This window comes from Papio anubis, chromosome 17 (genome assembly GCF_008728515.1).
Source record: "Papio anubis isolate 15944 chromosome 17, Panubis1.0, whole genome shotgun sequence".
Lineage (NCBI taxonomy): Eukaryota > Metazoa > Chordata > Mammalia > Primates > Cercopithecidae > Papio > Papio anubis.
This window is the reverse complement of record NC_044992.1, coordinates 15,316,446-15,329,323: the sequence shown is the minus strand read 5'-3', so window position 1 is coordinate 15,329,323 and position 12,878 is coordinate 15,316,446. Positions and strand designations below refer to the sequence as shown.

The window sequence follows — 12,878 nt, the reverse complement described above, 5'->3', positions numbered from 1 at the left end:
AGGAGTGATGAGAATGAAGGGCTTTGACTTGAAGCCCCGTTCTGAACCCATCACTGTAAAATTCAGTACCAGGGAGAACCCCAGGGCCTCTAGCCCAGGAAAGGATGCATGGGCAGTCACTGGACTCATCCCAGCACTTGGTTAAAAAACAGCAGCCCCAACAGGACAGTCTCATGTTCTGACCTGCATCACCTCTGGCTTTCTAAAGCGACATCAGGCCACAGGTGAACTTCAGCAGCAGGCAGGGCACATCAGTTCGGGCCTTAGGATACACTCCAGGGTTGCGCTGTTCCTAGTTTCTGTTTGGGTGAGGGAGAAGGGACCAAGATGGAGGAAGGTGAACAAGATGGCACAGTCCCAACTGCTTCCGGGTTCTTCATCACCGACTTTCCCACACCCGGGAAAGTGCAGGACAACCGAGCATGCGCCAGGTGACGTCAATCCGAAGAGATCGAAACTTACCCGGCCACGCCTACGGAGACGCCCCTATCACGCCCTTATCCCGCCCACTGCCCTCCCCCTTCCAGTACCAATGCATAAAAGTCCGCCCCTGGCAGGAGCCGGTGTGACTTCTTCGACCCCCGTTTTCGTGGGCCGGAGAACCTCACCCGAGAGCGCGGGCGCAACTTCCCTGGCCCCCCATACCTGAGGACCAGAGAACCTCGCCCAAGAGTGTGCGCATATTTGCAATAAAAGACTGCCGCTTTTGCCGGGCGCGGTGGCTCAAGCCTGTAATCCCAGCACTTTGGGAGGCTGAGACGGGCGGATCACAAGGTCAGGAGATCGAGACCATCCTGGCTAACACAATGAAACCTCGTCTCTACTAAAAATACAAAAACATTAGCCGGGCATGGTGGCGGGCACCAGTAGTCCCAGCTACTCAGGAGGCTGAGGCAGGAGAATGGCGTGAACCCAGAAGGCGGAGCTTACAGTGAGCTGAGATTGCACCACTGTATTCCAGCACTCCAGCCTGGGTGACAGAACAAGACTCCATCACAAAAAAAAAAAAAAAAACTATAGAAATTTTCATCAGACATGTATAATATAGAATATTTCCCTTTAATAAAAATGTTCACATCATATACTTAATGGGAAACAAAATATCATGTGAATAGCCTAGAAATAAAATTGCCTTATCTTTCAGAACATGTATTTTCTGCTTAAAATCTGTGCATATTCTTTTTTACTTCCAAAACTGGATCTGGATTCAGATTTTCCTTGTGTGTAGATCCTAGAGGAGAAGCTATATAGGATCCAGGTTCACATTTAGTAGCAGCTGAAAACAAAAAGCAAGAATTACATTACGATTATTATTATTATTTTAAGATAGGGTCTCACTCTCTTACCTGTGCTGGAGTACCATGGTGTGATCACAGGTCACTGCAGTCTCGTCCTCCCAGGCTTAAGCAATTCTCCTGCCTCAGCCCCTAGTATTTGGAACTGCAGGCATGAGCCACTGTGCCTGGCAAGTTTTTGTATTTTTTATAGGGGTGGGGTTTTGTCATGTTGCCCAGGCTGCTCTCAAACTCCTGGGCTCCAGTGATCTGCCTGCCTTGGGCTCCCAAAGTGTTGGGACTACAAACATAAGCCAACATGCCTGGCCAAAGAATTATATTCTATATATTTCATAGTTAACTAAGTATAAGTCAGTAAAAAAGAGTTAAGAGCTTTTTTCAGTGTTATTAAGAATGAAAAGTACGTATGACTGCAATGCTAACTTAGTATTAGATAAGAATCTGCCCATAGTTGCACACTGAATTAATGATCATTGTGGTTGTGTATCACAGCTTCTGCTTTTCTCATTCTTCATTCATTTATTCAACAACCATGTGCTAAGGTACTAGACTATGACAAGCCCTGGAGTTACAAGATGAAGATGATACAGCCCACCTCTCAGCAATCATATGCTATAACCTGAAAAAGCAGACAAATAGGCAATTTTCATACCAAGTCATAGATATCCTGACAGGTATAAAATAGGGCACTATTGGAACTCAAGAGGGACACCTATTCCAGTTTTGTCTTGATATTGTAGGCTTTTTGGTAGAGGCATGGTTAATGAATACCTGAAGGACGAGAAAAAAAGGTTGGCAGACAGAGCAAAGAAGCAAGTGCAAAGAGCTGGAGGAGAAGGAAGAGCACTGTAGAGTTCTGTGCAGTCCAGTTTGGCTGGATCCTAGAGCAAAGGGCAGAGCACAGTAAGTGGTGAGAGAGAAGCCTGAGTAACTTGACGAGAACCAAATGAATGTGGGTGTTTATATTCCATGTTAAGGAATTTGGAACTTTTCCTGAGGGCAAAAGTAAACCGGTGACACTGTAAACAACTGGAGACTTAAAGTGTTACCTCTCAAGTGACTGCTTATAAACTGTAACCGCTTGACTAGGTTACTAGATGAGACTGGGGTGTTTTGGCCTTAAAAATCACTACCATAACCCTGAGAAGTTGATGATGACTTTGTTTTCTGAGAACAGTTTCTGTGTGCTGGCTGACAGTTCCATAGGGATGGCAGAAGTGAAGTACAGAGCCAGACTCCTTGAGCTTTGTTTTTCAAGCTATGGAACGTGATGAATTAGTGAGGCATAAGTATGCTCTTCATTATACATGTTCAATTTTTCACATCTTTCATTATCTAATGTGTAAGAAAGAATATTTAATGTATTATCTATTAGCCCAAGAACAGAAAGGGATGTCATTTGCAGTTTATTTCAGATATATATTACTTAATCTAAATTTAATTAATAAATTTTGGTAACATACCTGCTACTTCTGTTGTTATATCATTCTGCAACTTCTGCTACATCTGAAATAAGTCAAATATTATTTACAATGTTTAAGAAGAGACATTATCATGGTAAGGAGCATCAATTACAAAATGTGGCCTTTAAATAACACTTTTACAGACTAGACCTAACTTGAAGAATGCTTAAATTTTTAAAAAATCACATAAATTCCTACCTATTTTAAGTTTAGATAATGGAGAACATATATGTGTTATGCTGTTTAGATTAATCTCACAAAAGTACAATTAATATTGGTCTGTTGGAGCTATGTCATTTCAAAAGTGTGATGTTTTCCCTTATTAGTACAGAGGTTAAATAATTCAAGTCATATTTTGCAATGAATGCATTTTCCCATTCTTATCAAAACTCTGCCCTTTATCAAGGTCTAATCAGTTTTTCACTTTAATGAATACTTCCTTAAAATGAACTCCTTATTCTGCACTTTTAGAAAATAATAATTTCAAAGTATATTCTTTGCTATTAATTCAGCACAGAATCTTTAATACATACTTGAAGAAAGCAGCATTGTTGTGATGCCATGTAAAAGTTCTACCAGCAAAAGATTATGCTGTCTATTATGATTAACATTTCTTTATTCATATGGACACAAAGATTTCAGAAAATTTACATGAAAACAAGGATAAATATAGGTTAGAGGCAGTTTTCTTTTTTTTTTTTTTTTGAGACGGAGTCTTGCTCTGTGCCCCAGGCTGGAGTGCAGTGGCGCGATCTCGGCTTACTGCAAGCTCCGCCTCCCGGGTTCACGCCATTCTCCTGCCTCAGCCTCCCAAGTAGCTGGGACTACAGGTGCCCACCACCTCGCCCGGCTAATTTTCTTGTATTTTTAGTAGAGACGGGGTTTCACCGTGTTAGCCAGGATGGTCTCGATCTCCTGACCTCGTGATCCGCCCGTCTCGGCCTCCCAAAGTGCTGGGATTACAGGCTTGAGCCACCGTGCCCGGCCTAGAGGCAGTTTTCAATCTTAGTTTCTTTGATTCATGAGTGTCTAGAATTAAAAACTAGGAAAACAATATAGAGTTATGTAACTGCAACTTTGATTGCTTTTCAGAAATTAGTACCCATTTTTTGAAGCGTCTGACAAGTTATAGTTATCTACTTAATTATGAAAGGTGTGGGAATATTTCAAACTTATTGCCGGTGTCTCTATCTAGAGTGCTCTTATTTAAATCTTTTGTAGAATAGGTATTCTCTCACTAAATGCCTAGAACATGGTCTGAGATAGTTTGTGGTGACAAGGATAATGATATCTAATGCCTTTACAAATTTTAGGTGTCAAGTCAATTTTTTTGTTTTACTAACAGGTTTACCAATATTTTGAGACTCCTTTCCATAACATTTCTGTGACAAAAACATTATAGATAGGCTTTATAGAGTAAGGAATATGACTACAGCATTACCAGCCAGGCCTTATAAAAGCAGTAATTCAATACCAGATAAAGGGGAAAGCCTTTCTTCAAAGAACACTAGATACTGCCATTCATAAACACTATGTAAAAAATACATTTTTACATGACTCAAATTAAGACACTACTACTGTAATGTTGTTATATTTTCTTGCAAAAGCTCTTCTGGCTAAATATTTCTAATGTAATAGATCTTATTATTTTTTTATACCCCATTCACAATATTTTCATACTACCTCAATTTTGTTAACATAAAAATGAAATAATCTTCTTAACAAATTGCTTACTTTTATGGTGAATAAATCATAACTCTGTAGAGAGAGAATACTTTCTGTATAACAACTTTAAGTAAAGGTCATTTTCTCTCCAAACTCTTCAGTAAGAGTACATGGTAGAAGTCACTGCCTGTCTTTCAGCCCCGGAGTGGCCTCCCCCTACATCAATTCTCTTCCAGCTTTTCCCTGACCCTTGAATATTTCCCCACATAAATGACAGTGGAGGGCAGCTGCCTTTGAGAAGGAGATCACAGATCAGATGCAAAAGCAGAGGGAAAAAGAACAGGCCCAGAACACGGGGAGGGAGTGCCTGTGGGATGGGAACCCAAAACCGTAGGAAAGGGGTTTTGAGTGTTGATGGCTCCAGTTTTTTTCCTGGCCAGTGAAAGGCTGGGGTGGCTTTACCTATTTTCAGAAGTAAAAACAGGCAAATATTAAGTGACTTTTAAAAAGTCCTTTCATTTTATTTTTGCTTTACCATTAAATCACACATTTTCCTCATATTTCCCTTCACAGACATTCAGAATTGTTGTCCCCAGCTGAACCACTTAAAACAGTGCCTGGCACAGATAATAGAAAGGAAAAAGAGAGATAAGTAGATAAAAGGAGAGATAATGGTGACATTAATCACTGTCCTATTCAATGAGACAAGGGGGCCGGGCCATCGATGGCTTTTGTAGTGTGCAGAGCAATAGCTCAGGAGAAACTGAACATGTAGCCAGAGGATATAAGAGCTTAGTAAACTGCTAATTTTCACTTTATACAACATACTAAATCAAAAGCTACACTAGCTCCTTATGGAGCAAAATACATAAACTTTTTAATAAAATTGCTCCTCCTGTCTCCATGGCCTTTCTCTTTATCTCCAAGTGGGGATTATGTCTCAGACGGTGGAGGAAGTCCAACAACAATGCGAGCACATCTGCAAATATATTTACACTTTTTCATTAAAAATATAAGTAGGTGGGAAAGTTATACAGGGGAGAACATATGTACCAACACATTTCAGCTAATTAGTAGGATTATCTTAGAAATGATCCTTTTCAAGCTATGTCCCACCGAAATCTAAGGTTCCACAGAGGACGCTGAAGGATGAAGGGATAAGAAAGTCATAGCTTCAGAGCACTGATCCTTCCTTTAGTCAGACAGCACTGCTTCTGTTTTCTATAATATGGTTTCATGCAATTTTTAAAAGTTCTATTCTTTAAAAAAAAAAAAAAAAGAGTTACTTAAAGGTATGAATGTCACTGATTTAATCAAAGTCCCTAATTTTATATAAGAAACAAAACAGGCTCAGAGAGACTGCAGCTTGCCTGAGGTCACGAAGCCAATTAGTTACAAGCTAGGAGTAGGCTTCAGATCTTTCACTGAGCCTGTAGTTATTCTATGCCAGTTGCTTCCTTCATATTCAGAAAAGAAACACAGATTTCTTAAAAATAACTCAGGCTGGGTGCGGTGGCTTACACCTGTAATCCCAGCACTATGGGAGGCCGAGGCGGGCGGATCACAAGGTCAGGAGATCGAGACCATCCTGGCTAACACAATGAAACTCCGTCTCTACTAAAAATACAAAAAATTAGCGGGGCGTGCTGGCGGGCACCTGTAGTCCCATCTACTCAGGAGGCTGAGGCAGGAGAATGGCGTGAACCAGGGAGGTGGAGCTTGTGGTGAGCCGAGATCGCACCACTGCACTCCAGCCTGGGCGACAGAGTGAAACTCTGCATAAAAAATAATAATAATAAATAAATAAATAAATAACTCAGGCCAGGTATGGTGATTCACGCCTGTAATCTCAGCACTTTGGGAGGCCAAACTGGGTGGATCACAAGGTTAGGAGTTCAAGACCAGCCTGGACAATATGGTGAAACCCTGTCTCTACCAAAAATACAAAAATTAGCCAGGCGTGGTGGTGTGCACCTGTAGTCCCAGCTACTCAGGAGGCTGAGGCAGGAGAATCACTTGAACCCAGGAGGCGGAGGTTGCAGTGAGCAGAGATCGCGCCACTGCACTCCAGCCTGGGCGACAAAAACAACAACAACAAAAAAAAAAAAAAAAGAGAGAGAAAATGCATCTATAAACTATCATGATGCTTTATAATGTTTAAGCAGGAGACAAAAAAGAGTAGCTCTCCAAATTGTAAGTTATGAATCAAATTTAAACAATTAATATCATAACTTCTGGCCAGTACCAGTCAAGACACTCAATTTATGAAGAACACATTTTTCAAACTGCAGAACAGAAAACTTGAAGGAGAAAATCTTTAGCTGAACCAAGCAAGCAGAAATTGAGGAAACTATTCCTTAAAAGAATTATTCATTCTCCTCCAAATAAGACTTGGTTTACGAAAATCAATCAACAAGTCAATTATCCATGTTGTGAGTTATTTATAGAAAAACTGAAAACACAAAACAGATTTCTCTTTACCATTTAGCACACTTCTGTCCAACTTCTCATCATTAATCTGTACATACAAAGACATGGGCTTAATCTCAATTATCACTTATATACAGGCAGAAATGACAGGAGAACTTTCATTTCCCTGGCCTCAGGTTTCAAGTGAGGAGTTAGACTCTCTCCACCTACAGCTTCCTCTTGAGAGGATATCAGATCTACCTAATGGGTGAATTTGGGCAAAGCACACAGTGTGCTCGCTTGGCTCAGGGTCTCTTTCAAAAGATGTGTCTGCCCACAGTGACATGAGTTCAGGTCTGCTGTCATCTCTGCAGTAAGCAGCATGCAACTGCGATGGGTGTCAAGCATTTGTTTTCTCCGCTTAAAACTCTGTGGGTTAGTGCCTAATCTGGGATAAAATACTGTGACTGCACATCTGAGCCACATCCCCCCATTAGTTATCATGAGTCTGTGATAGAGCTAGTGTGTTGATGTCCATCTGACTCCAGTGTTCTGAACTCAGAAGGGAACGAGGAGTACCATTTGCTGCCTATCCACCACAGCCTGAACAAGAAAGATGACTGTATAACACTTATAGAAATAGTTTCTTCTTCCTTGACTTTATAATATTACCATACATTCTTCACAACTACCTCCACTTTAAAGAGGGGAGGAGTTAGAAGGAAGATTTTTTTAAAGAAATGTAGTGAAATCAGTACCAATGGCAAAGTTCAATAAATACAAAGTTCACTCTTCAGCAATAACTTCTTATTGACAGGCTACTGCTAAATTATACTTGAGATTACGGGCTGGAAAATAAGGGGCCAATAAAACTATAAAAAGTACTTCTGATATATAGGACAAAGGATCCCAGGGTTAATCTAGAATGTGAAAACCGTAAGTAAAAATTAGTAAAACATATGCAGAGCAATCCATTATCACTACAATGGTGTTAAGTGGCAAGGCTATGCGGCAGGTCAGGTCTCATTGCTTTGGCACTCTGAATAGTTAAGTATTAAATAGTTAATACTTAACTGAATAGTTAAGTTAAATATTAAAAGCTGAAAGAGCCAGTGTCCTTACACAGGCTGGAATGTAACAAAAGCCCACCAAGAGTCTTGCCTAGGCCTTTCCTGGGCCTTAAAGTATGACAAAATAATGAAGGAATTCTTAATAGGACCTGTTTAGTATTAAATACATTTTATTGGAGATCTGAAGAAACTCCCCAGGCCTCCACAAATAAGTTTATTGATAGGGGTCTAATGGAACTCACAAACCTCCATGATTTAGCAGGAGACAACATAAGGGTTATCACCCCAGCACCCGGACCCATTTAGATTAAATAAATTTACTGAAGCAGAGGTAGGTCTTCAGGACTTAGACCTTAGTTATAGATTAAAAGAAGTTAATCACTTATGTCTATAGACGAATGCACACTTACTGTAGATATATAGCTTAGAAGGTATATAAGCTCTGGAAAACTTTGTAATTTTGAGTTGGTGTGGTAATAATTTCCAGGCCTTCCCTGTAACCGGTTGCAGAAAATAAAACCTCTCTTCCTCCCCAATTCATCTGCATCTCATTACTGGGCTATGATAAATAGCAGCCCAACTCTCAGTTTGGTCTGGGAACAGTCAGACTCTAGATTTCATATAATGGGGTGAGAGATGCAATAAATGCTAAATGTCATGCATGTAGAGAAAACTTGTTTCAACAACCAGTTATATTACTTATCTGGTGTGTGATTTCATACAAAATTATAACCATTTTTCTTGAGGTTAGAGAAAATGCTGAGTACAATAGCACTTCACAGTAGGAATGGCCCAAAGTGTTAAAATCTTGCAAATAAAGGAGATGTATAAACAGATCCAATATTAGTGCTATTTTTAACATTTTACTTTTGAAAATCATAGCTAAAAATTTCTAAATATCCTGTTTTGTAATGCCCCACCCAGAAACCCACCCACCCCCACTTTTTTTTGTAAATATCAGTTTAGATGGTATGTTACCACCTCCTCCTTGTATTAGCTGATGTTTTCCTATAGGAAATACTTAAGTTCCTAGCAACTCTAGAAGGCACCTTCTTTCTGTAACTCTAAAAATTCTGTAGACAACAACTATATAAGAACTCTTCCAAGGTGTGATTATGGAGACATGCCTTTGTATCTATTTTTTTTTTTTTGAAACGGGAGTCTTGTTCTGTCACCTGGGCTGCAGTGCAGTGGTGCGATCTCGGCTCACTGCAACCTCTGCCTCCTGGGTTCAAGTGATTCTTCTGCCTCAGCCTCCCGAGTAGCTAGGATTATAGGCGCCCACCACCACGCCAGGCTAATTTTTGTATTTTTAGCAGAGATAGGGTTTCACTATGTTGTCTAGGCTGGTCTCGAATTCCTAACCTCAAGTAATCCACCCGCCTCGGCCTCCCAAAGTGCTGGGATTACAGGTGTGAGCCACTGCATCCGACACTCATATCTTGATATTATCATGCTTTTTCATCTCTTTTAGTAAGTCTAACATGATTGGGCAAACAAATGCCCCACAAGGAAGCTAGGTATGACTTGGAACTACTACATTAACATTAACTTCAAAACAAACAAATTTTCTACTTATCTAGAAATACTAAAAAATGAACACCCCTTTCCCCACCCCCCCCAAAAAATTTTAAAAATAGTTCCTCAAAAATCTTCCCTTGCTTCACATCTGCTTTTATTTATTTTATTTATTTTTTCCCCACCCCCGAGATGGAGTCTTGCTCTGTCACCCAGGCTGGAGTGCAGTAGCGCAATCTCAGCTCACTGCAACCTTTGCCTTCCAGGTTCAAGCGATTCTCCTGCCTCAGCCTCCGAAGTAGCTGGGACTGCAGGCGCACACTACGATGCCCAGCTAAGTTTTGTATTTTTATTAGAGATGGGTTTTCACCATGTTGGAGGTTCGTCTCCAACTCCTGACCTCAGGTGATCCACCCACCTCGGCCTCCCAAAGTGCTGAGATTATAGGTGTGAGCCACAGGGCCTAGCCTACATCTGCTTTTTTAACTCTCTCAGCACCATCTTGTAAAATGATACATTACCTTGTTTTTCTGGTAAGTATTGTGTAAGGAAAATATCTTGGGGCCCCAAAATCACTAAACTAAAAGGAAACTCTGGAAAATGCTGGAAACTGCTCAGGGCAAACTTGCCTGGCATTCTATTCAAAGTTACCTCTCTGCTCACTGAGATAAATAGAGATCTGACTGTCTCCTTTGGAAAGGCTAATCAGAAACTCAAAAGAGTGCAACTGTTTGTCTCTCACACCTATCTGTGACCTGGAAGCCCTCTCCCTGCTTCCAGTCTTCTTCCCTTTGCTTCAAGTTGTCCGACTTTCCAGTGTGAACCAATGTACTTCTTACATATACTGATTGATGTCTCATGTCTTCCTAAAATATATCAAACCAAGCTGTGCCCCAACCACCTCAGGCACATGTCATCAAGACTTCCTGAGGCTGTGTCATGGGTGCGTGTCCTCAACCTTGGCAAAATAAACGTTCTAAATTAACTGAGACTTGTCTCAGATTTTGGGGGTTCATAGTACTAATGAGAACATTATATTTGCATCTTGCTTAACCACTTACAGACGTATTTAACATTCATTTTCCATTAGTACCCAGTGGTACAATTTTGTGACTGAGGCATTTGGACACTAATCATCTCTTTTTTTTTCAGAAAAATAAAACCTAAGTGAACAATATGATTAAAAATATCAGCTAGCTGGGCTCTTGTAATCTATGTATTAAAACAATCATTTAATGTGTTCCCTTTTAAGCTATTTGGCTGCAGTGCTGTCTAAGAAACCTTAGATTTGTTCTTCTATGATTTGTTAGGACACGAAATAGCCAGGTAAACACAACAAGGTTGAGGCTCATTCCACGTGGGCCTGTGCTACTTTTCTGTGCATTAAGGAGACCATAAAAACATCAAAACTATAAGCCAATGTGCATCAATTGAAAATTTTAAAAACAGTAATATACACAAAGAAAACTATTTGTTTATTTTTGTTCAAACAAATGTTTTATGGATTTTGTAATTTTTTTAAGAGACAGAATCTTGCTATGTTGCCCAGGCTGGAGTGCTGCAGTGCCATAGCTACTCACAGGAACAATCACTGTGCACTGCAGCCTTGAACTCCCAGGCTCAAGTGATCTTCCTGCCTCAGCCTCAGGAGGAGCTGGGACTACAGGTGTGTGCCACTGTGCTCAGCTTTTGTAATTCTCCCCCAGTTGAAAAATAGACAAATGTTAGACAAATACCCTTAATCTGGGTCAAGCATAGCTGAATTACGTTTTGTTTTTGTTTTTTTTTTTTTCTTACCAACTCTATAGTTTATATAGCTTGTCATTCTTGGATCCATTTTGAAATCCCCAGAAATAGACTCTTACTGTGAGTGAAACCACATGGTTGAACTAAAAGGTTCCTGTTACATGTCCAGGGGAGATGTCCATGTGCAGCTTTACATGGAATTTGGGGTATTAAGAATAGAATTGAAGGCCGGGCGCGGTGGCTCAAGCCTGTAATCCCAGCACTTTGGGAGGCCGAGACGGGCGGATCACGAGGTCAGGAGATGGAGACCATCCTGGCTAACACGGTGAAACCCCGTCTCTACTAAAAAAATACAAAAAACTAGCCGGGCGAGGTGGCGGGCGCCTGTAGTCCCAGCTACTGAGGAGGCTGAGGCGGGAGAATGGCGTAAACCCGGGAGGCAGAGCTTGCAGTGAGCTGAGATCCGGCCACTGCACCCCAGCCTGGGCGACAGAGCAAGACTCCGTCTCAAAAAAAAAAAAAGAAAAGAATTGATTCTGTTTGGTCACATTTGCTATTGAAGGACTCTAGATATCATTGCCATCTTAGTCATCAATCACTCCAGTTATGGCCAGGTAGAGAGACATAACTTATGTGAGCTTTACTTTAAAAATTCAAATATTTGCTTGATTTAACTATTTCAAAACCACTGTACAATTGCATAGCAATAGACACATTTTACTAAAATTGGGATTAAAACATTGTAAGTGCAATAGCAATTACAGATGTACTCATGTAAGAAAATCACAAAACTTTTAACTTAAAGAACAGATTAATCAAGTCTTGCAGGTTTATATAACATACAAAAGTGTTCACCTTGGATCCTTTTAAATAATAAACATCCAAGTGTGGTTAGTGTTTGGATACCAATCATTCACATATGATGAGGGGTAGAAAACCTGAGATGATGCAGAAAAACTTTAAAAGTGACCCCAGGCACACTAAACCCTTTAAAAGTGAACCTCAGACAAACTAAAATCAGATAGTAAGACAAAGCACATCAAAGTATACCTTTCGTTAAAATCTAAATTAATTGCAGTTTTTACAGAAATTTAAAATGTGTCAGTTTGGTTACATTTATTGAATAAATTTAACAGAGGAGTAATCTCTTATGAATTAGAGCTCCAGGGACTTAAAAATAACTGTAAAATTTCTGTCTCTTCTCTTTATTAACACAGATAATTATTACCTTTACTTACCATACACAAGACAGTTAAGTAACTGAGTATTTCACCAAAAACATACAAGAATTATATCAGAAATCTGAACGCCAAAATAAAAAAGATAACTAACCTTCAACAAGTAGCTCTCCACGCTGTTAAGGGCAGACCTCTTTATTCCTGGAATATGTCTTCTTTTGAGATCTTCACTATCAATAAAATTTCCAGCACAAGGTGGCTCTAGGACTGGCCTTGTAGTATAAGCAGTGAATGGAGATCTGGTCTGCTCTTTCTCCACAGTAAGTTGCGCACTGACCTCTGCTATCTTCTCATTAGTTCTATGAAGATTGCAAAAGACAAACGCTTCGTATTTCATTTTTTCCTAAATGATTCCTAAATGACTTCAGTTGTTCTAAAAGTTGCCATAAGAGTAAATGGAATATACCATAAGCCATGTTTTAACTCTGAAAATGTGTTAGAGCATGCCTACTGTATCCAATTATAGTTTTAACA

The 12,878-nt window shown here is 40.0% G+C and overlaps 1 protein-coding gene across 1 annotated transcript in view; it reads right to left on the bottom strand.

Moving 5' to 3' along the window:
• Positions 1–1,042: 1,042 nt before the first annotated feature.
• LOC101025815 (coiled-coil domain-containing protein 144A) overlaps positions 1,043–12,878 on the bottom strand; it is a 77,180-nt gene continuing 65,344 nt past the window's right edge. Inside the window, exons 15-17 of the mRNA XM_009189728.4 lie at positions 12,499–12,703; positions 2,759–2,801; positions 1,043–1,276 (exon numbers count right to left, since the gene is read on the bottom strand). Of these exons, the coding sequence (XP_009187992.2) occupies positions 2,796–2,801; positions 12,499–12,703 (211 nt within the window). The 3' untranslated portion in view covers positions 1,043–1,276; positions 2,759–2,795. The remainder of the gene's footprint in view (positions 1,277–2,758; positions 2,802–12,498; positions 12,704–12,878) is intronic.